The 24,549-nt window shown below is 42.0% G+C and overlaps 1 protein-coding gene across 2 annotated transcripts in view; it reads left to right on the top strand.

Annotated features, from left to right (window-relative positions):
- The window catches only part of LHFPL6 (LHFPL tetraspan subfamily member 6), a 251,418-nt gene extending 227,278 nt beyond the window's left edge, over positions 1 to 24,140 (top strand). For both annotated transcript variants that reach the window (XM_019825737.3, XM_003980348.6), the window contains one exon: positions 22,983 to 24,140. In XM_019825737.3, the coding sequence (XP_019681296.1) occupies positions 22,983 to 23,101 (119 nt within the window). In that variant the 3' untranslated portion in view covers positions 23,102 to 24,140. The remainder of the gene's footprint in view (positions 1 to 22,982) is intronic.
- Positions 24,141 to 24,549: the final 409 nt, after the last annotated feature.

Raw genomic sequence — 24,549 nt, 5'->3', positions numbered from 1 at the left:
CAAATGGCTTCTTGTGGCCGAGCGTGGATGGGTTCAGAGTTTTACGGAACCAGATTTTACTGAGAAGTAGTGGCATCTGTAAGCGGAAGACGAGGCTACGAACGGAAAAGGCATCTCAGTCTGGCTTTTTGTTGTGGTTGGACTTGGTGCCCTTCCATCACGAAGTCTGGCTTTTTGTTGTGGTTGGACTTGGTGCCCTTCCATCACGAAGTCCGTGGCTGCAGATTAAGGGTCAGTAGCAGCTCATGCTGTGTAAGTGTTACTTTTTAAGAGAAGAAAACAGTGTAAGTGATAAGAATAATATGTAAGGTAACACAGTATCTTCACATAATAAAAATACAGTAGACGTTTGCTGTTATTATTCATGTTATTTGCACAGGACCATTTTTTTTTTTAATTTTTTTTTCAACGTTTATTTATTTTTGGGACAGAGAGAGACAGAGCATGAATGGGGGAAGGGCAGAGAGAGAAGGAGACACAGAATCGGAAACAGGCTCCAGGCTCTGAGCCATCAGCCCAGAGCCCGACGCGGGGCTCGAACTCACAGACCGCGAGATCGTGACCTGGCTGAAGTCGGACGCTTAACCAACTGCGCCACCCAGGCGCCCCTGCACAGGACCATTTTTAATGAATATTGGTTGATTAATCTTTTTTTCTTTCTTTTACATTTTATAACAGTAAGTTGGGATTTACACATTAAGCATAAGGTCTCTCTAATCAGGTTGTCCAATTGATTTAATTCATGCCTCGGAGATATTTTCATCCACCAGACTTTTCTAATTATATCCTTATGATCAAAAGTAGTGTTTCAATTAATTTGTCTTGCTAATTTGCCAAGTAAATTTGAGTAATCATTGCTTTCATTTTGCTATTTAATTTCATTAAGAAGCCATCATGTTTCCTGTTCTTGAAATTATGCTCTTGGATTCTCAAGAACTACTGAGAACTCCGAGCCTGTCAGTGTGAAAAAGATGAGAGTCTGTTTCTTCCCAATTTTCAGACCAGGGAAGAAATCTCTTCTCATCGAATCTGAACAATAACCACGTCACATCTCTTTGGGCACATCTCTTTCACTCCTGACTTCTGTTTTTCTCCCTTCAAACCTAATCACACTTGAGAAAAAATAATTTGCAAGTTATAGTCAGTGGGACAAAATGAGAACAAAAAGAGAAAATTTGTCCAAGTTGCTAGAAGTCATTTAGAAGCTCCAGGAGGAGCCTGTATTCCCTCAAATAGCATGCTAGCCCAGGAGGATGGCAGAAAGACCAAGCAGCCGCTAGGACCCAAGACCCAAACTGGGTAGGCCCAGGGTTACTCACAGGAACCCTCTAGAATGTGACTCTAGATGATGCTGGTCAAGCGCCACGGGCAGAGGAAGGTCTGTGTAGCCAGTGACGAAGTGATGGGGCAGCGCCCAGGCAACTCTGAAGGAAATGCAGCCAAGTTGGCCGGTCACTCAGCCTTCTTATGGTTCTCTTTTCATGGCAAGAAGGGTTTTCTGCATTCATTCTAGAATGAGAGGAGAAGAACCAGTTCACTTCAGGGCCATGAATCCCAGTGGGACCATGACAGTAATGGCAGCCCATGCACATACCCGTTTTAAGTTATCGCTTAGTAAATGCCTCTAGTACTGCTTTAGCAAAAAGTCCCCATTCTCTATAATCATGGATCCAATTCTGTCTGCTTCCCTAAGTGCATCTTTGTAGGTTCCAGATGAACCAATGGGACAGGAATTTTTCAACTTCAGCGTCTAGTTCAGGGTTTGGCCCAGAGCGGTATTCTGCAAATTTATTTATTCAACAAATATTTATTAAGCACATTCTTGGCATCAAAAAATTGTGCCACAGACTTAGGATGAAATTGTGAATCAAGATAAACATGATCCTTATGCATGACACATATCTGCCACCTACGAAATGGTTAAACGAAGGGAGGGAAAGAGGGAAGAATGATGGAGGGGAAGAGAGAAAAAAGAGACATGGAGGGAAAGGAAAGAGGATGAGAGGGAAGGAAGGAGCCCTACTGCTAATTTTTGACCTCTAAAAGGGAAGTTGCCATCATGTGTCTGTATATACTTGGCCATTGATAACCCGGGGAGAATTATGGCATTACTCTCTACAGGAATATGGCTGAACCATCTCCCAGAAAAAAATCAAGTTAAGGGTCATCGTTTAAAGAATGAAATGCCCCAATAGGTGAAAAAGAAAGAGCTCTAAATTCTTTCCTTCCTAGAGTCCTTTTTGGTTTGGTTATTTTGGAGAAGGATTATTCCCAATCTTGTATTCAGCCTTTTTAAAACTTAATTCAGTGGTTTACAAGTGATTTGTACCAGTGGGATTCAGTGATTGTAGAAAAAGGTAATTCTCTTTAACAGCCTGTGAGACACAGTATTTCATAAGATATGGCCACCACACTATTGAGAAGAATAGGCTAATCTCTCTTTTAAAGATTTTTCTTAAGTTTTTTCAGTGTTATCCCCATTATAAAAACAAAAAATATGGGGTGTCTATGTGGCTCAGTTGGTTACATGTCCAACTCTTGATTTCAGCTCAGATCATGATCTCACCATTCCTGTGATCGAGCCCTGCATCAGGCTCAGTGGTGACAATGCAGAGTCTGCTTGGGATTCTCACTCTCCCTCTCTCTCTGCACCTCCCCTGCTCGTGTGTGTGCGTTCTCTCTCTCTCTCTCTCTCTCTCTCTCTCTCAAAATAAATAAATAAACATAAGAAAATAGATACACCTCAGTTCCCTGCCATTTTAGATATAGTATACTTAAGGAATTTCAGGAAATTCAACTGGCTTTTCTAATTATTCTTTTGTGTGAGGTGCTCTTAACTGTTTTCTTAGTATGTTCCACTAGAATATTAATCTAGGGGTAGAAAAGCACTGATTTTAAATTTAACTGTTTCTGACGTTTTAGGTCCTCTCTCAGGAATGAACTTTGTTCAACTGATTCTATCACTGATGTCACTAAGAAAGAAAGGGCAATTAAGATAAATCGGCTATGTGAACATCATCTTAAATAAATCTGTAGATTGTATTGAAATTTCCTGGTAGTTAAGGATTTGGGAAATAATCTGCTAATTAGGGAGACGAATCTATCCCCTCCTACCATCCCAAGCTACCCCTTGGGATGATGTGATTCGTGCAGCCCCCTTGAGAAGTCCTCTCCTTGCTCCCTGCCCTCAAGGAGATTATAGTTGAGAGATTTATCACAGATTTATCTTAGAACACTCTCTTATTAAATAGTAACAGTGAGGAAAGACCTGCCAGTGAACCTTCCAGTTGCTGGGAGATTTGTCTACACAAACATTAGAGACGAGTTCTTTCAGATCTTGATAGTAAGATTCTTAATCTCAGGAGAAATATTTCTGCCCCAGAGTTGAGAACTCAGATGTGTTGTGACCTGTGTATTTTTGCCTTTGTTTCCCAACAGAAGAGAGAAAGTAGCCACTTTTCCTCCTTAGCAAGCAGGTCTTCCTTTAAGAAAGGGCCATTTGTAAACATTATTGATTAATAACATAGCAAATGTGTTTTAGAATAAAACCAAAAATATAAGAAAATAATCAGGAGGCTGATATGACTTCTTTTTTTTTTTTTTTTTTTTTGGTTTATTTATTTTGAGAGGGAGAGAGAGAGCACAAGCAGGGGAGGAGCAGAGAGAGAATTCCAAGCAGGCCCCATACTGTCAGCACAGAGCCCAACATGGGGCTCTATCTCACCAACTGTGAGATCATGACCCGAGGAGCCACAATCAAGCTATGGACACTTGACTGAGCCACCCAGGTGCCCCAAGGCTGATCTGATTTTTAACCTGGTAGAATGTTGACAAAACTAATTAATAGAGAAGATTTGTAGAGAAAAAATTCATTTATGAGATCTTTTCAGAAAATTTCATATGAATGGATTTTTCCAGATAAATGAATTTTCCGTTTAAAGGAATAGTTAATGGAAAAAAAGCGAGGACTGGCTTCCATCCCAGCTTCACTCCCTTAGAGCTGTTTGATTCTGGGCAAGTTATTTGGCCTCTCAGAATTTCAGTTCTTTGGTCTCTCAAACTAAATGACAACCCCCACTTCAGAGGCCTGTGAAAAGGATTAAATGTGGCGAAAGTGGAAGGTGCTTTGAACGTGGAAAACCTACGGTAAATATTAGTCCCGCCTTTCTGCCTTAAAGGCCAACACATTTCCTATTTTAATCATGTTGAAATGGTTTGAGGATGTAGATGTATTATAGCCAGAATCCATCCTTTTAGCCAGAATATATGAAACATATAAAAAACATAAGCAAGCCTGTAAAAAATAACCTCATTCGCAGTTATGTTCTCATATGACTCATAAGGAAAGGTTCGTAGGAGTCATGGACATTTGTTTAAGAGTGATTTGCCTTTTCTCTAAATAGCCAAGACTGAAAAACTTTTTGAGTTCTTTCGGGGGTTTTGTTGTTGCTTTGCAACAGTTTTATGTCACACTGTTGGCAGTTATTCATTACAGTTATTACTTACGCCTTTCTGTCCTTATTCCCTCACTTCTAGTTTGTGTCCTTTCTCATCTAATCGTCATGCATCCTCTTAAAATCATGGTTTAAAGGAACACAGTTCAGCTCTGTTTCCGTGCACTATGTGTCTTTGAAATACTGATTTTTGTATGCTCTGGACAGTGTTTTCTTTGTTTTTTTTCTTGCCTCCCGATTTGGGGTCATATTTTGGGGAGCTGAGAACGTCAGCTACGTGATGTCTGGATCGTAAGCTACTTTGGCTTGGCAACTGGCTGTTTTGATGACAATGGCAAATGAGTTCAGTGTTACAGGAGCCCTAGTTCTAAGGAGTGATGTCTCCAGATAATTCAGGGGTCCAAAGTCCATGAATAAGCTTCAGAGACTTGTGACCCCCCTGAAATTGTGTGCAAATTTCATATGCCTGTGTGTACATGCTGTTTTCTGGAGAGTTTATTCTAACTTTTATATAGTATTCAAATGGGTTCCTGACATCTGGAGACTTAGAACCTTTGGTCGACCACATTTGGAAGTCTGATATTAGGAAGCTGAGAAACTTGACCTCTAGACTTTATCTGCCAACGATTCTCAAAAGCCCTCCCCCGACCCCTGCCCAGGAGCTTGGAGAGCTACTGAACCCTTTTGACTTGATTTCATTATCTATGAGTGTTTGTCGCGGGGATGTTGTAGGGGAAAACATCATACTTACGCTAAGCATTACTGCAAATAGATATTCCCATATACCAATACTATTTTGGGTTTTTTTGTTCGGTTGGGGTTTTTTTGTTTGTTTTTGTATTTTGTTTGTGTTTGCTTTTTTAAAAAGTCAGCTTTATTGGGATATAATTTCCATACGGCAAAATTTACGAATATTAAGAGTACAATTCAAAGGATTTTGACAAGTTTGTAAAATCACGTAACCACCACCAAAATAAAAACATCGAACATTTCCTCTACCCCCAAAGGATTCCCTCATACTCCTGCTAATTCTACTTTGAAATCGTATCTGTGAAAATGAGTGCTCAGCCATCCTGGTGAATTAGTATGTTTCCACTCAGACTTCTGGCCAGTTCCTTTCATGCTGCTATCAGAAGGCAATTATTTAGCATGTCTCCAGAGCTCTTGGTTCTGAACTGTCTTGTCAAAGATGTTTGTATAATGAACAGATAGGTCTTGAATCCTGCTGGAGCAGACGGCAGGTTTGTTTATTGTTTAGTATAATAAAGATAATGTCTCCCTCTGGTGTGAAGTTTGGGCGGATTTGTTTACAGCCTATTATAAAAAGTTGGGGTTCTCTAAACATGGGATTCCTCAACTGTGACCCAAACTCACTGACTTTGCCGCATCAGCCCCTGTGAGATGTGGGAGGCAAGGGGGTGGATGCAAATGTGAAGCTCATGCTGCTTGCTGTCTGTGAATAATACATCTCCACATCTCTGATGTGGGAGTCTCTTGTCTCCTCCAGCTTCTGTGAAATGGTGGCAGTTTAACGTGTCAGCTCGCAAGCACAGTAAAATCTCAGATTCCTCACCTCCTTGACACCACTGTTATAATGCCTGTAATTCATATGAAAATACTTCAGGATAAGGAGAGATGTGTCTGTCAGTTAGGGACAGTCACAACCCAGGTGCATCTTCCAGAACAGATACTCAAGGCTGCTGGTGCGAGTGTTCTGTTATCTGTATCCCAGCCAACACCGGCAGCTTTACTATTCGCACAGCCCTGTCAGAAGTGGATTTTTATTGGTGGAATTAATATCTTATTAATTAGCATGATGAATGTTAGACATGGATTCTTCTCAGTGAGACTGTGGATTAGCTCCAAGAGTTAAAGGCACTCCTTATCCTTGCTTGAAGGGATGGAAACATCCACCCTGCCTTTAGCCATTATTCTAAGTCCCTGTGATACTCAAACTCTCAAACAACCGATTTTCCGTGGGCCCTGACCAATCCACACTAAAATCTTGGCCACAGCACTGGAGCAAGCTCCCCAGGGGTCCTGCTGTGCCAGGCACTAGCTTTTTGGTTTCTGGGACATGAGGCTAGGATTCTCTAGGGTTCCCAGACAGGGAAGGGACAATGGGACACTTGGGGAACTTGGAGAAGTGGCTGTTCACCCACCAGTACAGAGAGGTACATATTTTAGTATTTCTGACAACTGGTACAGGTTCACTGAAGCATGCCCGCTATGCATATAATGCCCTCAGGAATGGCAGCCAAGGCTGGATCATCCCTAAAAAGCTCAATTTCCAGTCTTTGTTCGGAGAACTTTTGGTTGTTTGTGGCCAAAGGGACCAGAGTCCTGCCCTGGAACGTTGCTCCAGTGGCTCCTTCATGCAAAGTGGTGTTTGCAAACACTTAAAGGATAGAGAGCTAAGATTTAACTAGCTCCCAGGACAGGTCGATGACCTGGTTTGTGCCTTGATTGCTGTTTGTTTAATAAGCGTCTGTCTGTGTAGCAAGCAGGTCTGAGGCTTGCTTTCATCATAACTTGGAAATGAGGTTGTAGGAGAGTGGCTCCCCGATACCGTCCCTCATACTTTTGCAGCAGTGACTGTAATTTACCGGAGGGTCTCAGGGTTGTGCTTGACCAAATTGGATGAGGCTCGTCCGCAGCCGCCACCTTACGCACAAGGAGGGATCGTCCAGGAAAACCTCTTAAACGGAGGACCGGACACCGAGAATATATTCAGAGGCTGCTTGGTGGCTGATGGAAGCATGACAGACAAAGAGAAGAGGGCTGATAAAATGCCATCAGGACGGAGTGCAGTACGTCTTCACGTAGGTTTCCTGGAAAATTGTCTGCAGCCGCAGGCTACACAGAGGACAGGCAATTAGAGACAGCCTAGGTACCTTCACACTCTCTTTTGGGGCCATTTATGAGTCAGAGGAGCAGAATCTGAGGTCATTCCAGCCTTTATAAACAGCAATGACAGACAGCCAGAGGATAATCTGTCACCATACGCTGAAGAAAGCCCCGCTGGTCGTCTCAGCCTTCCCCACTCGGAGATCGGATTCTGGGTCGGTTCACAGCGTGAACACAAAGGCCACCAGCCTACGTTGTGTATATAGAGCCAATGTGTGTGCCTTATCACCTTCCCAGTGGCGTTATCTCTAGTGAAACTTTCAGGATGAATTCGGTGCTAAGGGGCAAGGATTCATAACAACAAGCTGGCCAGACAGGACAAAGGGAAAACCATCTTTTCCGTGTAAATGGCGCAAATGTGGACATTAGTGAAGTGATTCCCTGGGCCCCAGAACAGAGGCCCATTGGATTGGTGCGATCATAAGAATTCAGATGCACTCACCCTACTTTTCTGACACTTGAACTAGGATTTGCTTATGCTTCTGGAAGCACCAGGGTAGTTTTATTTTGCCATTGCTTTGTGTCGTGGGAATGCTGTGTAGGCAAAACAGCTTAGCCACCTGTTCCATGGTTATGTGGCTCTTACTGGAATTCAGGAGGGGATGGTGCAGGACCTTGAGTCAGCGCAGACTTTAAGAGAAAGGCCCCTGAGTGGATCTGATTAGAAGGACGAGCAATGAGCAGGTTTGGTGTGGCAGGGTCAGGAACACCACTGAGAGAGGAAGCGAAGTGTGAGAGGAAGTGAAGCATGGCACCTGGGCGGCCACACCCACCAAAATACTGGAACGTGTGTTTCTTAGCTCTTTCAGGATCAGTTTCTCTGATTGAACCATCTCTACCCGGCTCTCTACCCCCACATAACACTGCTCTTGTTTTGTTATATTGTGACAAAATGTATGTAACATAAAAATGTATCATTTTAACCATTTCTAAGTGTGCAATTCAACGGCGTTAAGTAAATTCACGGTGTGGTGCAACCATCATCACTAACCATTTTCTAACGTTTTCATCATCCTAAACAGCATCTGTGCCCAGTAAACAATAACTCTCCATCATCTTCTTCTGCCAGACCCTAGTAACCACTATTCTACTTTCTGTCTCTATGAATTTCCCTATTCAAAGCACCTCATACACGTGGACTCCTACAATATTTGTTTGTCCTTTGGTGTCTGGCCTTTTTAAATGTGTTTTTAATGTTTATGTATTTGTCTTGAGAAAGAGAGAGAGCACAAGCAGGGGAGGGGCAGAGAGAGGGAAAGAGTGAGAATCCCAAGCAGATTCCGTGCTGTCGGTGCACAGACCGACATGGGGCTCAAACCCACAAACCGTGAGACCGTGACCTGAGCTGAGAGCAAGAGTTGCATGCTTACCCAACTGAGCCACCCAGATGCCCCAGGGTCTGGCTTTTTTCACTTAGCATAATGTCTTTAAAGTTCATCCATGTTGTCTAACATGTGCCAGAAGTTCATTCCTTCTTACGGCTGAATAATATTCCATTATACGGACCCACCACATTTTGTCTCTTCATCTAAGCCTGCTCATTTTTTACCTAGTTGTTTTCACACTGGTGATTTATTTATATTGATATGAAATACACCTGTTTCACTGGTTTGTTGGTAAAAGAGGTTGTTGGTTTATCCCCCCCCCCGCCCCGCCCCCCGACCACACACAATTTTATAATTATTTCCTTTGGCGTTGGGAAGTTAACTTTAAAAGCACAGGAAGGTAATGATGTGGTGTACATCCTCATTGCCCAAATAGGACTGGTTTTTTGGTTAAGAATAACCCAGCATCAGCACCCTGCTTTAGATTACAACCAGGAAATTCAAAGTTATAAACAAAAAGAAAGAATCTCCCTACTGAAGAAAACACATTCAAGAGACCTGGGAAGGTGACTTTGGTCATTGGTGAAATACAGGAGATGACCTATATCAAGGGTGAGCATGTCATGTGACAAGTATGTCCTGTTTGTTTTTTCAGTAAGTTTTATTGAAACACAGCCATGCTCATGTGTTTACTTAGTGTCTACAGCTGTTTTTTTAATTAAGTTTATTTACTTTGAGAGAGAGAGAGAGAGAAAGAGAGAGCAGGGGAGGGGAAGACAGAGAGAATCCCAAGCAGGCTCCCAAGCTGTCAGTGCAGAGCCCAATGTGGGGCTCGAACTCACAAACCGTGAGATCATGACCTGAGCCAAAATCAAGAGTCAGACCCTTAACCGACTGAGCCCCCCAGGCGCCCCCTCTATGGCTGCTTTTGACCTAAAGTATTTACTCTCTGGCTCTTTTCAGAAAAAGGTTGCCAAGCCTTGCTGTAGATGATCCTTCTCCAGTGTCCCTTGTCTCTAAAATCTGTGATGCTGTGATGTGCTAGGTGGAAGGAGGAGAAGTGAAGGAAGGATAAAGTCACAAGGACACAGAAATGGTCCTTGACAAGGCTCGAAGTGTGAAAAAGCCTCTGTCCTGTTCAGGCTGAATTCCTTACCGTAGTCCTGACCCTGCACCCTCCTGCCCTGCTGGAGTTGCCAGAGACGGCTTAGATGGCACGGAAAACTCCGGAAAACTCCTGGAGGTTTCTCCTAGCGAGCATATGCTTTGCTTGTGTGAAATCTATATTATCAGCCAGAAAAGCCCCTTTCCTTCCGTGGGAAGTGTTGTTTCCCACGTGGACTGTGCATAACCAGTAGCCTGGAGGCGCTTTGTGGAGGAAGGGGGACCTGTGTCCCTCTGCTGCCTGTGCCCCTCCTGGAGCAGGTGGAGCCAGCGCCCCTGTCCTTCCTCACCGGGACACCTGCGTCTGCACACATACACCGCTCACTTACCGCTTGGCGCTGCTTTATGACGAATGCCAGGATGTCCTCTTTATTTCGGCGGGTTTAGTAGGCTGTTCGCTTCGTTGGCTGTGGTCCGCTCTGATCCGCTGTGGTCGGCAGGAATGGGAGGGGGCTTTGTGGGACAGCGGATGCAACTTGAGGGCAGGGACTCCCCAGATACCACACTGAGTGCTGTGCCCCGCAGAGCAAGGAGTGCGAATGCAGGGGAAGAGGGTGAATGCATGTTTTCATGGGGCAAATTGCACAATAAAAATTGCCATCAGTTCTCATTTTGCATGCCATAGGACCCACGTTTTTATTGGGTTCTTGCTCTTTGTATTTACAAGCATGAAAGTCTCCCAGTCATTTTACATATGTACGTGTGTGTGTGTGTAATTTATATTTTTATATATACGTGGGTATAGGTATACATTCATGTATTTAGACACAGTTAAATTTTTATATTTGTTTAATTTTGATTTTGAAATGAGCTCAGATTTATACAAAAGTCACAAGGGGCGCCTGGGTGGCTCAGTCAGTTGAGGTCATGATCTCGCAGGGCGTGAGTTCAAGCACCGCATAGGGCTCTGTGCTGACAGCTCAGAGCCCGGAGCCTGCTTCTGATTCTGTGTCTCCCTCTCTCCTCTGCCCTTCCCCTGCTCTTTCTCTCTCTCTGTCAAAAATAAATAAGGGGAAGGGCAGAGAGAGAGGGAGACACAGAATCTGAAGCAGGCTCCGGGCTCTGAGCTGTCAGCACAGAGCCCAACGCGGGGCTCGAACTCACAGACTGTGAGATCATGACCTGAGCCGAAGTCGAACACTTGACCGACTGAGCCATGCAGGCGTGCCCTTATCTCTACATTTTTTACCCAGTGACAAGTTGGGGCATTCTCTTCTCTTTCCAGACACAGGAGGACAGGAGGTATCATTTTAACCACTTGTTCCATTAAACGTTTGAATTAAAGCTTTTGTATGTTTTAGGCCAAAGGCTTAAAACTTGTTTCTTTTTTTACTAGTGACACCTTTGTTCAGTAACTTCTCAAAAGAACAAATAGATTCCTTTTGTTCTTGTTTTTTCTAAATGCATATGCAGACAAGGTGGTGTGAATATGAAGAGACATGAAGGAGTTTATTCAAGAAGATAAGGCCTATCAAACTTGCGTGCGTGATATTTAAGAGGACAAAAGCTTTTGTCTCTCCACTGATCCTTCCACCTTCCAGCCCTCATTATTTATAAAGCAAAAAAGATGAAGTCAAAAATATCTACTTCTTTGCTACACAAGCTTTTCATGTGTATCTTAACATGGTGAAAAGGTTTTTTTTTAATTTTTTTTATGTTTATTCAGTTTTTGAGAGGCAGAAGCAGGCTCCCTGTGTCAGCGCAGAGCCTGATACAGGGCTCGAACTTGAACCGTGAGATCATGAGTTGAGCCGAAGTCTGCCGCTTAGCCAGCTGAGCCACCCAGGTGCCCCAAACATGGTGAAAATGTTAAAATATCACAGAGGAAAGATAGTCCACCTTGAAAAATGAAGTCAGTCGTCTCATTACATCTGGACCCAGGCACTCACGGCCACAAGGCTGGGAGCTTAGCAGCGACCTAGTGAAGAAAGAAGTATGCTAGGGACTAGTGGGGCTCAGGTTCAAACGCAGAGCACAGAAAGGCCAAGGACCCGTGGAGTTTTGTGTCAGATGGCGTCGGCGAGAGGGCAGGACTGCCTGAGCCACTGCGCTTTGTGTCGTGCTTGAACAACACTGTACAGTGGGGGGGACTGTGGCCAAATCTCTGGGTGGGTCTGAGGAAGCATGATGGCTCCCGACCAACCGCTGAGCATTTACAAGCAGACAGTAGCCCGAGAAGGATCTGGAGTGTGCCCAGGGCTTGGACAGAGTCAGGGGAGGGTCAAAACACCTGGCCTGGGGGCGTGTTCATGGTCAGGTTCACACCGAGGAAGAATCAGTTGTCTGAATTCATCAAGCAAGCTTACTGGACCCCAGCTCCCCACATTCTCTAGAAGGGATGGTGTTGCCACGAGAGTGCTGGTTTAGTTCCATCACCTCAGGAGTTGGATGCCAATTCAGCCAGCGGCAGGCCTTTAATAACTAGAACCACCATGCAAGGTGGACACAGAGACGTGGAGTCTTCTAAGAAGACCCATAAATTCAAAGGAAGAAAATATGTTTCATCTCTCCTTGGCATGGAAGTTCTAGCAAAGACAAGTGCTGTCTAACAAATGCGAGAAGAAACTGGACTAGCTCATCCTAATACATTCTCTGAGCACTGGAGAAATTTCTAGAATCAGTTTGACCCAAGTCCACGTTGAAGTTTTATCATTTATTTGAGATACTAGGCAAGTTACTTACCTTGCACGTAAGTCAATTTTTTCATCTTCACAAAGGGAATCACGTGGGGAAAATATAAACAGATTTGCTTCTCTCCTTTCTGGGAAACGGTGGAGGCAAAAATGATTAAGTGAGTTGCCACTTGTAAACTGTTCAGTGCACGCCTCACAGTCTATATACATAAACAGCTGTTAATATAATGAGTTATTTCATGTTTCTGTTCTCAACACAGATACAGTGTCTGATACTCATTCATGCCACGGACATAGATCAGTCGTCTGCTGTGGTCCAGGCGTTTTACTGAGCACCAAGATACCAAAGTAGAGCAGACAGACACAGTGATACATAGTAGGCTCTGAAATGTTGATGGGCCCGATTATGAAAAAAGCAGAGGTTAAACTACAATTTCCTCAAAAGGCGAAAAGATCTGTGGAATTCCGTGGTTACTCGTAGTAAGGCGGGATTCGTTGTACTTTCTCTTCTGTCTCTATTACTAACAAGGGCTGCACCACGAACTGACTTGAGCCTCCCCCCAAAACTCGGCCACACCTCTCCTACCCCATCTCCTCTTCCAGGCCGCCCTGGAGTGCCGCCACAGCATCTTTTTCCATTGACTTGGCAGGTGGCTGTGGTTTGCTGCTTTCTGTCCCATTAACCTCTATTTTATCTGTCAAGAAGAGTATTCCCCATTGTTGAAAGCAGCAATTTGCCAACCAAGCAAGCTTACAGTCCTGTTTGATGGAGCATCAGAGAGAGCAGAAGGGAAAGTTTAAACAGATTTGCTTCTCTAATTTCCTGAAAGGATCACAGACAAACTTGCCCTCTAGTAAAATGCTTTTTGTGTGCATTATAATAACAAGCCTTTATTGGCATGACAGGGGAAGAGAGAGGCCATGGAAGAATGGTCCCGAATTTCCTGGTTTCATTTAGTCCTGTTACTACTCATGGACTACCATATTGTCTAAAACATATAAACTTTCCTGATAGCCTAATGTACTCAAAAAGACTTTTCCCTCTTACTATTGTAAAACATGGTGCTAATTTGTTATTATGGAGCATGTGGGTTTAAACAATGGAATCAGGCTCACAGAGGAAAAAAATCTACTTTTCCTTTGGAGAAGTTCAAGGTACAGTGTGTCTACTGGGCTGTTGGAAAATCACAGAACTCTCCCGAACTCTGGATGTTTTGTATTTATATTTATGTTCCATGAAAAAATTCCCTCTTCTATCTGGTTGATTTCATCCAACTGAACTTCTAAGAAACATACGTGTAATATATACGAGGGATGGCTTCAAAATAATGCAAGTGATGTGAGTGATCCCTGAGAATTGGTCTTAACTAGAACATAAACCTCCTTAGACCAAAGACCCTTTCTATCTTGTTCGCTGCTGGGTCTCCAGCTTGTATAACGTTGCACATATGATAGGTGCTCAAGATTTACTGGTTAATGTTGAACACCATACGGTTCCATCTACCGGTACAGATGAAATTTCTGGAGAGGTTTTTAGGCTTCAAGCTCTCAAACTCTGGAAGTAGTTACCCCCATCCCCATCTCTTGCTTACACCCAAGATGGCACTCATTTCGTTCTTGAACTATCCTTTAACAAGACCTCAGTCTGCCTACATTTCTCCATTTCCCATCCCCCTAGTGCAAGTACACTCTTGCCTGGCCTCCCGCATTTCCACCTGGCTTGCTCCCGCTCTTCCTCTTCCAGGTCTCAGCATAAATTTCATTTCTGACTTAAGGTTCTCCTACACTGACCACACTCTATTGAGCTCCCTTGTGATATGCTCTCTTAACATCCTGAACTTCTTTTCATCAAAGCACGTATCACAATTATCATTACATAATTATCTCCGTAATTATTGTTTAGTACTTCCTTGACTAGACAATAGCTCCTTGATAGCAGGGACTGTAGCCACCTTGTTTCCAATAAGATCTCCAGCACCCAATGACCCTCAGTCAGAGTAGGAGACTATTATTATAATAGTCCTATACTATTATTAATAAGTATTTGTTGAATTGATGAAGGAATTGAGGGAGACAGGGAAAGAGGAAGAATGGGAGGAAAGGAATCAAGGAGTAAGGAATCAGGGATTTGATGGCTTAGTGTTTCTTTAGATTTGCTTAAATCCTATTGACACATCTTGATTTTACCAGATTGATTCCCACCATTTCCTGCTTCTCAAAAGTGTGTGTGTGTGTGTGTGTGTGTGTGTGTGTGCGCGCGCGCGCATGTGTGTGTATATGCTTTTGTATATTCTTTTGAGGGTAGTTTGATGGGCTGGCTGTATTTTTGAATAATCCAAACTACCAGAATAAACCCATATTGATTTAATGGTTCTGTATTTTATGAATTACTTGGTAATTGAAAATTACTTGGTAAATGAAAGTCTTCATATCTGAAATAGAAGAATATTTTCTTTCAAATCACACTGAACATTAGTTGCTTATTTTGGATCTGAGCCAGTTGCTGAATTTAAATCACAAAATATATAGATTACACACATATATCTATATATATGAGTAATTAGTGGCAATATCTGATGGCATTCTCAAACATTTTTTTCCTATGGTACACTTTTTAAATAACTTTATTTAGTTTCCTTCCTATTTTCTTTTTTTTTTTAATGTTTACTTATTTATTTTGAGAGAGAGAGAGTTGGAGAGGGACAGAGAAAGAGAGAGAGAGAGAGAGAGAGAGAGAGAGAGAGAGAGAGATTCCCAAGTAGGCTCCAAGCTGCCAGCACAGAGCTCTACACAGGGCTCAATCCCACAAACTGTGAGATCATGACATGAGCTGAAATCAAAAGTCAGACGCTCAAATGACTGAGCCACCCAGGTGGCCCTCTTTGTATTTTCATCTGTTAGCTGGTTTGATGAGCTGACTACATGTTTTATGACACAAACAAGAAGAGATCCAGAACCATAACAATTACTGGAAATGATACATATGCACGTGCAAGACATGGAGTTGGATTTGCCCCCCGGAAGACAGTAGTGTGGGGTGATGGGTGACGCCAAAGACTTTATCCTGGCTGTGGGTCTTTCAGGTGATGGCAAGGCTCCGGTGTGTTGTTAGGTGGGTAGGGTGGTTAAGCCTCTGACAGCGGAAACCTCACAAACCTTTACCATGAAACCAAAAAAGCAAGAAAGATTTTGTTCACTTGCTCTTGTCTCAAATCAGGTTTCCCAGAGCAGATGCTGAGATGAGGATTCTTATTCGAAGAAACCAGTAAGAGAATGGGAAGTAACAGAGTGAAGGGGTAAACACCAGGCAAAAGTGCGATTTCAGGTGAGGTCCCAGCCTCAGCCTCAACTCACTGGGACTCTAGAACATTCGTTCCACTGTAGAATTTGTCCCACCTGGAGGCAAGAAAGCTGGCTTCCATACTCCTGCGCCAGTCAGACATTGGCCACTTGCCACACCAGGGGGCACTTAAGCTCTCTGAGAGTTGGGGCGCTGTGGCATCAGGCTCATGGGTCCTCTGAAGAGGGTCGAAGGGTAAACTGTTAGAAGTAGTGCACAATCAGAAGCTAAGGATGAGACCCCAGGACCAGCGAAGGGGTATAAAGGCATTGGGCGGAATATCTACATCATCTGCTATCAGCCTTGCCAGTGAAGAGCCCCTAAAGTTCAAACCCCTGCTATTCTATTAACTTCCCTGGAGAAAAAAAAATATACTCTCTGTCTCCTGGGTCCTCAGTAGTCAATCCTTTAGGCTTCTTTTTCATCTTTATTTAATACACATGACTACTGTCACATGGACTATTTTCAAAGAATTGCCCTCACCGGTTACTTTCTCTGGAATGATTGTCCAATAATTAATAAAGAATCATGTACTCTGCTCATCATGTTAGGTCATGGAACTGTGTGTAGGTCAATACCTATTTATTAATGAACAATGGATTATGTTCCATGTTATGAGCCCGAGACTGAATGGATTGCCCACAAATTTTGCTGACTTCTTGAAAGGTTCTAAAGCACTTGCCATCTCTTAGCTACCCATTAATTCTCCCTCCTAGATTTATTTAATCCAGCTGAAGAATAATTCAAAATGGAAATTATTCCCAAGATTTACAAATGGAGATTATTCCCCAGCCACATTCATGGATGGTTATCAGAAAATTTGGCCCATGAAGGGGACTCTGCTACCCTTGAAAAATACTTATCCTACATATCATTATTAACGGAGCTCATTGTGCCAGTGAGACCTACCCCGAGGTAGAGATGTGATCTTTCAGGATCTATTATCCTGTTAAGTTTAACACACTCTGTATGAGGCTATAAACGCTATAAAGTTGGTTTGGGGACGTCTCTCCAAAAGTTCCGTGCCAAAGCAGGACTAGAGTTATTCTTGTAATAAAATCCCAGATTTACTCTGTTTTTCGGGGACTAAGCTGTTTGCCTACTTTGCTTCCTTTCTTTGTTTCTCTTTTACCTTGCCTTTCATTCAACATTTACTTAGTGAGTGACTATTACGAGCCAGGCACTGTTTTGGGGATAGAGTAGAGAAGAAAATATACAGAAGTCTCCCATAACTGAAACTCTTATTCTAGTGGAAGAGACTGAAGTTAAAGTCTCTCTCTCTCTCTCTCTCTCTCTCTCTCTCTCTCACACACACACACACACACACACACGCACACACGCATACACACGCACATGCACACACATGCACGGTATTTACAAACCATAGTAAGTGCTACAGAGGAAATAAAGTGAGGTAAAGGAACAGAGACTTTGATGAAGCAGGTGGGGGGTGGGACATATCTTTATAGAGATGCCATTTCAGAAGGAGCCAGCTCTCTAATCATCTGAAGTAGAACTTTCTGGGTAGAAGGAATCATGAACGTGAAGCACCAAGCCAGCAACAAGCCTGATGAGGTCCAGAGAAGGCAGCCAGTGTGTCCAGAAGGAAGACAGAGGGAAGTTGGTCATGAGTTTTGAGAAGCAGGCAGATACCAGCTCATGCAAGGTCTCACAGGCCATTGGAAGGAGACTAGATGCTTGACAGTCCTTTAGAAAATTTCAAGTAAGTCAGTGTCTTAACACGATTCATTTTTAAAAAGATAGTTGCCTGCTTTGCTGTTGGTGATACCATAAGCAGAAGCAGGGAGACAGGAAAGCAATGATGGCAGGTAGGACTGTGTGGGGATGCTGCAGGCATTTGAGTGGTAATACAGAGGATAAAGTGTGGAGAGAGGCAAAGGCCTTGCCACTCATTAAGGGCGAGTCTTCGGGAAGGTTAGTGCATTTTTCTTGACTTCACTTTTCCCATCTGAATGCACCTATCACATCATGTTCTTATGAGGATTAAATGCATTAATATGTACTCCATGTAAAGCTCTTCTAATAATTTGGAGCAAGTAGTAATCATGCATGTAATACATGTTCACTATTTTTAACTTGTTACTTTTATTAGACATATAAAGGGAGAGAGATCAAGGATGACACATAGATTGACGACTGAACATAGCCTATCGTCTGTGTATGTAGGTGGTATATGCTTGAGATGTGGAGGCCCTCAATTTAATCTTGCTACTATTGCCTTGTGGTGACCACAAGCCAATGACTCACTTAGCTTTGATTGACCTCAGCTTCTTATTTTTTAAAGTTTTTTCTTAATGTGTATTTATTTTTGAGAGAGTGAGACAGAGTGTGAGCATTGGAGGGGCAGAGACAGAGGGAGACACAGAATCCTAAGCAGGCTCCAGGCTCTGAACTGTCAGCATGGAGCCCGATGCAGGGCTCGAACTCACGAACCGTGAGATCATGACGAGTTGAAGCCATACGCTTAACCGACTGAGCTACTCAGGCGCCCCACCTGACCTCAGCTTCTTATCCGTAAATGGGGTACATGCTAACTATCCCTCTAGTAAACTTCAATGAAGATATGAAGTCAGATTGCATGCTACACTTAACAGTCTTTGAATTTTTCAATAGAAAAGTTATTAATGAACAAGATAAAAATGGCTCACTTGTAAAAAAAAGGATATGATTTTCAATCTATGGTTTATGTGTTCAATGACTGAAATTTAAGTATCTCAGTGTATGTGTTTGTATCTAATGTAATTATATATAAATGATAACAAAAGAAAAGGGAGAAGATAAGATCATAAAACTGGCTAAAAGAAAGATTAAAATTAGAGCAGAAAAAGACAATTGTTCAATGAAAGATATAGAAGCCTTCCATACTGTCCAGACAAAAAGAATAACTTGAATGCTGTAAAACAAAATATGGGGGAAGAGAGGATTAATGAATGCAGAAACCTGTTTTATTAATTCAAATAGGATATTTGGGGTGAATGGCTTCTTATTCTTAGAACATGAAAGCCAAGTTTGAGTCCTGGTTCTGAAGGGCATATTGGTTGCTTTAAAGTTTTGGCATGTATGGATAAAGCTGCTAAAAACATCCATGTGCAGATTTTTGAGTGGACGTAAATTTTTGGTTCCTTTGGGTAAATAGTAAGTAGTGTGATTGCTGAATTGTACGGTGAGAGTATGTTTAGTTTTATCATTTAATAAGAAGTCACCAAACTGTCTTCTTAAGTGTTCTAAAGTGGCTGTACCATTTTGTGTTCCCACACCGATGTGTGAGAGTTCTTGTTCCACATCCTCACTAGCCTTTGGTGGTGTCAGTGTTCCAGATTTTGGCTAGTCTTGTAAGTATGAGGTGATATCTTGCTGTTTGATGCTTTTTAAAGCTTATTTACTTATTTGAGGGGGAGAGAGGGGCAGAAGGGAGAGAGGGAGAGAGTCCCAAGCAGGCTCTGTGATGTCAGCGCAGAGCCTGATGCAGGGCTTGGTCTCAGAAACGGTGAGATCGTGACCTGAGAGTCAAAATCAAGAGTCAGGTGCTTATTAACCAACTGAGCCACCCAGGTGCTCCAGGCGTTTTGTAGTTCTATGTGTTACATTTAGGTCTGTTATCTAGTTTTAGTTAATTTTTGTGAAGGCTGTAGAGTCCATGTCTTTTTTTTTTTTTTTTTTTTGCATGTGAATGTCCAGATATTCCAGCACCATTTATCGAAAAGACTCTCTTTGCTTCATTTTATTGCCTCTGCTTCTTTGTTAAATATCAGTTAATTATATGTATGTGAGTCTATTTCTGACCTGTCAACTCTGTTCCATTGCTCTATTTGTCTGTTATTTCACCAATACCACACTGTTTTGATTACTGGAGATTTATGGTGAGTCTTAAAGTTGAGTAGTGCCAGTCCTCTAACTGTGTCGAACGTGTTTGAAATTTGTTCAATATTGGCTATTCTGAGTCTTTTGCCTTTCCATATAAACTTTAGAATAAGTTTGTCAATATCCCCAAAATAACTTTCTGAGATTTTTTAATAGGATTGCATTGAATCTACAGACCAAATTGGCAGAACTGACATCTTGTTACTGTCAAGTCTTCCTGTTCATGGACATGGAATATTTCTCCATTTACTTAGTTCTTTGGTTTTTTTCATCAAATCAATTTTGTAGATTTCCTCATATAGATTGTGTACATACTTTATTATATTTATACCTAATTATTTTACTTTGGGCATGCTAATGTAAATGGTGTTATCTTTTAAATTCCAAATTTTACTTATTCATTGCTGGTATATGGGAAGTGATTGACTTTTACATATAACCCTTGTATCCTGCAGCGTTGATATAATCCCTTATTAGTTCCAGGAGTGGTTTTTTGTTTGTTTGATTGTTTGGTTGGTTGGTTGGTTGGTTGGTTGGTTGGTTGGTTGATTTTTTGTGGATTCTTTCACACTTGCTATAGAGACAATCGTGCCGTCTACAAAGACAGTTTTTTTTTCTTCCTTCCCAATCTGTATACCGTTTATTTCCTTTTCCTGACTTATTGCAATAGCTAGATCCTTTAGTGAAATGTTGAAAAGGAGTGGTGAGAAGGGACATCCTTGCCTTGTGGGAAAGGCACAACACAGTACGTTGGAGCAGCCTTCCTCTGACATCTCTTTTACCCTGAAGGTATTCATAAATTATTGGACTTTGTTACTGACGTTTAACGATAATCATATCTAAGCAGTTTCATCAAGATCACTGAAATGGCAATCACTTGAAATTCTGAATTTCTTACAAGCCTAATGAAAATCAATCTAAAAATAGAAAGCTATATGTTTCTCGCCATTAAGTATGATATTAGCAATAAATGTTTTAGATGTTCTTTGACAAGTTGAGAAAGTTTCCCTGTATTCCTAGTGTATTGAGAATTTTTTTTAATCATGACTGGATGTTGTATTTTTGTTAATTTTTTTTTTTTTGCACCTACTGATATGTTCATGTGATTTTTTTCTTTTAGTTTTTTGATGTGATACAGGATATTAATTGACTTTTGAATGCTGAACCAGCCTTTTATATTTGGGATAAATCACACTTGGTTGTTGTATGATTCTTTTCATACATTGCTGAATTAGATTTGCTAATATTTTGTTGAGAAATTTTGTATCTCTGTCCGTGCGAAATAATGATTTGTAGTTTCTTGTAATTTTTGCACAATTTTGGTGTTAGGGCAATAATGGTCTCATAGAATGTTAATGAATTCTGCTCTAACTTTTATTTATTTTCTTCTGCTTACTTTGAGTTTAATTTGCTCTTCTTTTTCTAGTTTCCTAAGGCGGAAACTTCTATTATTGATTTTAGATCATTCTTCTTCTCTAATATATGCTTTTGATACTCTACATTTCCCTCTAAGCACTGTTTTCATTGCATTCTATAAATTTTCATAAGTTGTGTTTTCATTTTCATTTATCTCGAACTATTTTTAAATTTCTTTTGAGATTTTTTTCTCTGGCCCTGTGTTATTTGGAAGTGTGATGTTTAATCTCCACAGTGATCTGTCATTGATTTCTAGTTTAATTCCATTGTGGTCTAAGAGTAGACAATGTATGTGTATCTTTTCTTTTTTTCAGTTTATTTATTTATTTTGAGAGAGAGAGAGAGAGAGAAAGCACGAGTGGGGGAGGAGCAGAGAGAGGAGAGAGTGAGAATCCCAAGCAGGCTCCACACCAGCAATGCAGAGCCCAGTGCAAGGTTTGAACTCACAAACTGTGAGATCATGACTAGAGCCAAAGTCAGACACTTAACCAACTAAGCTACCCAGGTGCTCCAATTTCTATTCTTTTAAATGTTTAAAGGTATATAGTATGGCACAGAATCTTGGTGAATTTTCCATAGGACCTTGATAAGAATGTGTATTTGGGGCACCTGGGTGGCTCAGTCGGTTGAGCGTCCGACTTCGGCTCAGGTCATGATCTCAAGGCTCGTGAGTTCGAGCCCTGCGTCGGGCTCTGGGCTGACGGCTCAGATCCTGGAGCCTGCTTCAGATTCTGGGTCTCTCTCCCTCTCTGCCCCTCTCCCACTCATGCTGTCTCTCTCTTGTCTCTCAAAAATAAAAAGAAACCTTAAAAAAATTTTTTAAAAAGGAACGTGTATTCTGCTGTTGTTGGTTAGAGTGGTCTGTAGATGTCAATTATATTCAGTTGATTGATATCAACTATGTCCTTTCAGATTCTTTCTGCCTGCTGGATCTGTCAATTTCCAATACAGGGGTGCTGAAGTCTCCAACTACGATAATGGGCTTACCTATTTCTCCATGAAACCTGTCCGTTTTTGTGTCATGTAATTTGACGCTCTGTTGCTAGGCACACGCGTATTACAGATTATTATGTCTTCTTGGAAAATTCGCTCCTTTATCATTATGTAATGCCTTCTCTCTACGTGATAACTTTTCTTGCTTTGAAGGCTGCTCTCTGAAATGCAGACAGCCACTCCCGCTTTCTTTTCCTAATTCTGCTTTTAGTATTGTGAGTGTGCTGTTAGTACTGTTAGTACCAATCCAACGCTGAGAGATCAGGGCCCATTTGAAGTCTTTCCGTCGTGTTCTCATTTATATGGCATCTTGATTTCAAAATGAGTATCGACCCCAGAAGAATCCGGGAGTTTTTGTTCTTCAATTCAAAAGGTAGAGTGCAAGTCCGTCCTATATAAACAGCAGTATTCACTTCAGCGTCACCCACCCTTCAAATGGATCCCTTCCTCAGAGCGGCCTCTCTGCAGACGGACTGTATTCACATTTTGACTTTTCTCATTGTACGTATGGGTTTGGATGATTTCAGTTAGAACTGATACTTTCTCCCATCCCGATTGCTGTCATTCTTCCTTTCCTTCAGCCCGAAGTGTGGGTATTGGCGGAAGAGAACAGGCTTCTGCCTTCTTCGCTAGCAGGAGGCACGGGCCTGGGGCCTTTCTGAAACGCACACAACCGTTCTGGCTTTCTTGAGTCTTGAGAGACCTTTCAGCCCTTGTTATTCCATTTGAGCGAGCGGACCACGTTTCTAATGGGTGTTTCCGTTTTACTTCAGTGCACCAGGGACAAAGGGGCTGGGGGAAATAACACAGCCTCCTGTAAAACCGTCCTGATCTGTGCCTGCTTTCTGTCCCCCTCCTGTGTCCCTAGGTAAGTGTGAGATCGGCTGGGCGTACTATTGCACGGGAGCGGGTGCTGCTTCTGCCATGCTGCTGTGCACATGGCTGGCCTGCTTCTCGGGCAAGAAACAGAAGCAGTACCCCTACTGAGACGGAGCCACCAAGCGCAAAGAGAGGAGAAGACAGGCCGAAGGGGCCCGGAGAGACTGAAATGTCCAGCTACCTTCGAAAGGTGGAATAGTGGTTCTCATCCATACAGTGCTTATGAAATGAAACCCAGTGGAATGATAAACATTACGTGACGTCAAAGGGTGGTGCAAGCTTTGCAAAAGAAACGGAGAACCTGGAATCACACAGAAAAATGGACCAAAGGCTAAAAATATTGCAGGGTGTTGAGTGTTTCTATTCCACAGAGTATCATTAACGTAGATCACATACACACACAGAACAAACCTATATATGCAAGCAAGAGTTTGGGTGGTTTGTTTTTTGTTTTGTTTTGGGGTTTTTTTTTTTTTTTTTTGGTAAGATGAGGACTCAGAGAATCAAAAGGGCTAGTAGAAACAGTATTATGTTGGGAAGCAGGGTAACCCACAGACGTTCCCTGTAGATCATGGCGCTTCTGAAAGCACACACAGACATGCACATCCACACACACACCCACGCCCAAACCTACACATTGTTGCACAGACTGTATGGGAGGTTGAGTCGTGCATTACTCCTCTGTTTTCTTTTTAATACACCCTTAAAATACAGTATTATCACTTTATAAAGCATACACGAAACCTAATAAATGGACCAATAAGCCACTCTATCAGTATTTTATATATCCTGCATAACCTCTTTGTGCCCTCAACCTGTTTTCAGTGTTTATACAGACCTTTAGAGTTAAGCCTTTGTATTTCAATATTATTCAAAAATATGCAAGATTTCTTTGTCTGAGTAGCTTCTGCGATGATATTCTTATGAAGTAAAGGGGCAACTTCCTATCCACTGTAGGAGAGAATTCAGTTGAAGGTATGAGCATAATGAGAAACATTTTCCAGTCATTAGATCTTGTTTTCTTTTGTCCATTATCGTACTGTGCTGTACCACGTTTATTTCAATATTCATTTTGTATAAAAAAATTTTTAAGTGCTATTTTGTTGGTATTTGGAAAACTCTGTGAATAAATTCTCTTTGATCAATAGTTAAATGAGTCATGGAGTGTTCATGCAGTTAACTGAGTTTGCTTCTGTAATTTTCTAAATATAGCCTTTCAACTCCAACAGTCCCATAAATTTTCCTTTTCCTTCTAAGGCCTCCCGTTCGTTCTCTCACTAATCACCCAACTGGGCATTGTTCTAGGCACACAGCATATTAAAGGTGACTAAGGGTTCCTGCTTTCCACTTAAATTTTTGCAGCTAGAATCCTAACTACACTTTAAATCACGACCAAATTCTCACGAGAGAAGACTTTCAAGTCTATTTTGGATTGACTTTGAGAACATGGACAGTATTTGGCCATGGTTTAGAGCAACGAGAGCCAAGCCGTGGTTGGGAGGTCTGGGCCACCAGGCTCCAGGATGACGTCAGCGTCATGACAAGCAGCCTGTGAC

The sequence above is a fragment of the Felis catus genome, chromosome A1, assembly GCF_018350175.1.
Source record: "Felis catus isolate Fca126 chromosome A1, F.catus_Fca126_mat1.0, whole genome shotgun sequence".
Taxonomy (NCBI): Eukaryota; Metazoa; Chordata; class Mammalia; order Carnivora; family Felidae; genus Felis; species Felis catus.
This window is presented reverse-complemented; position numbering and strand designations above follow the sequence as displayed.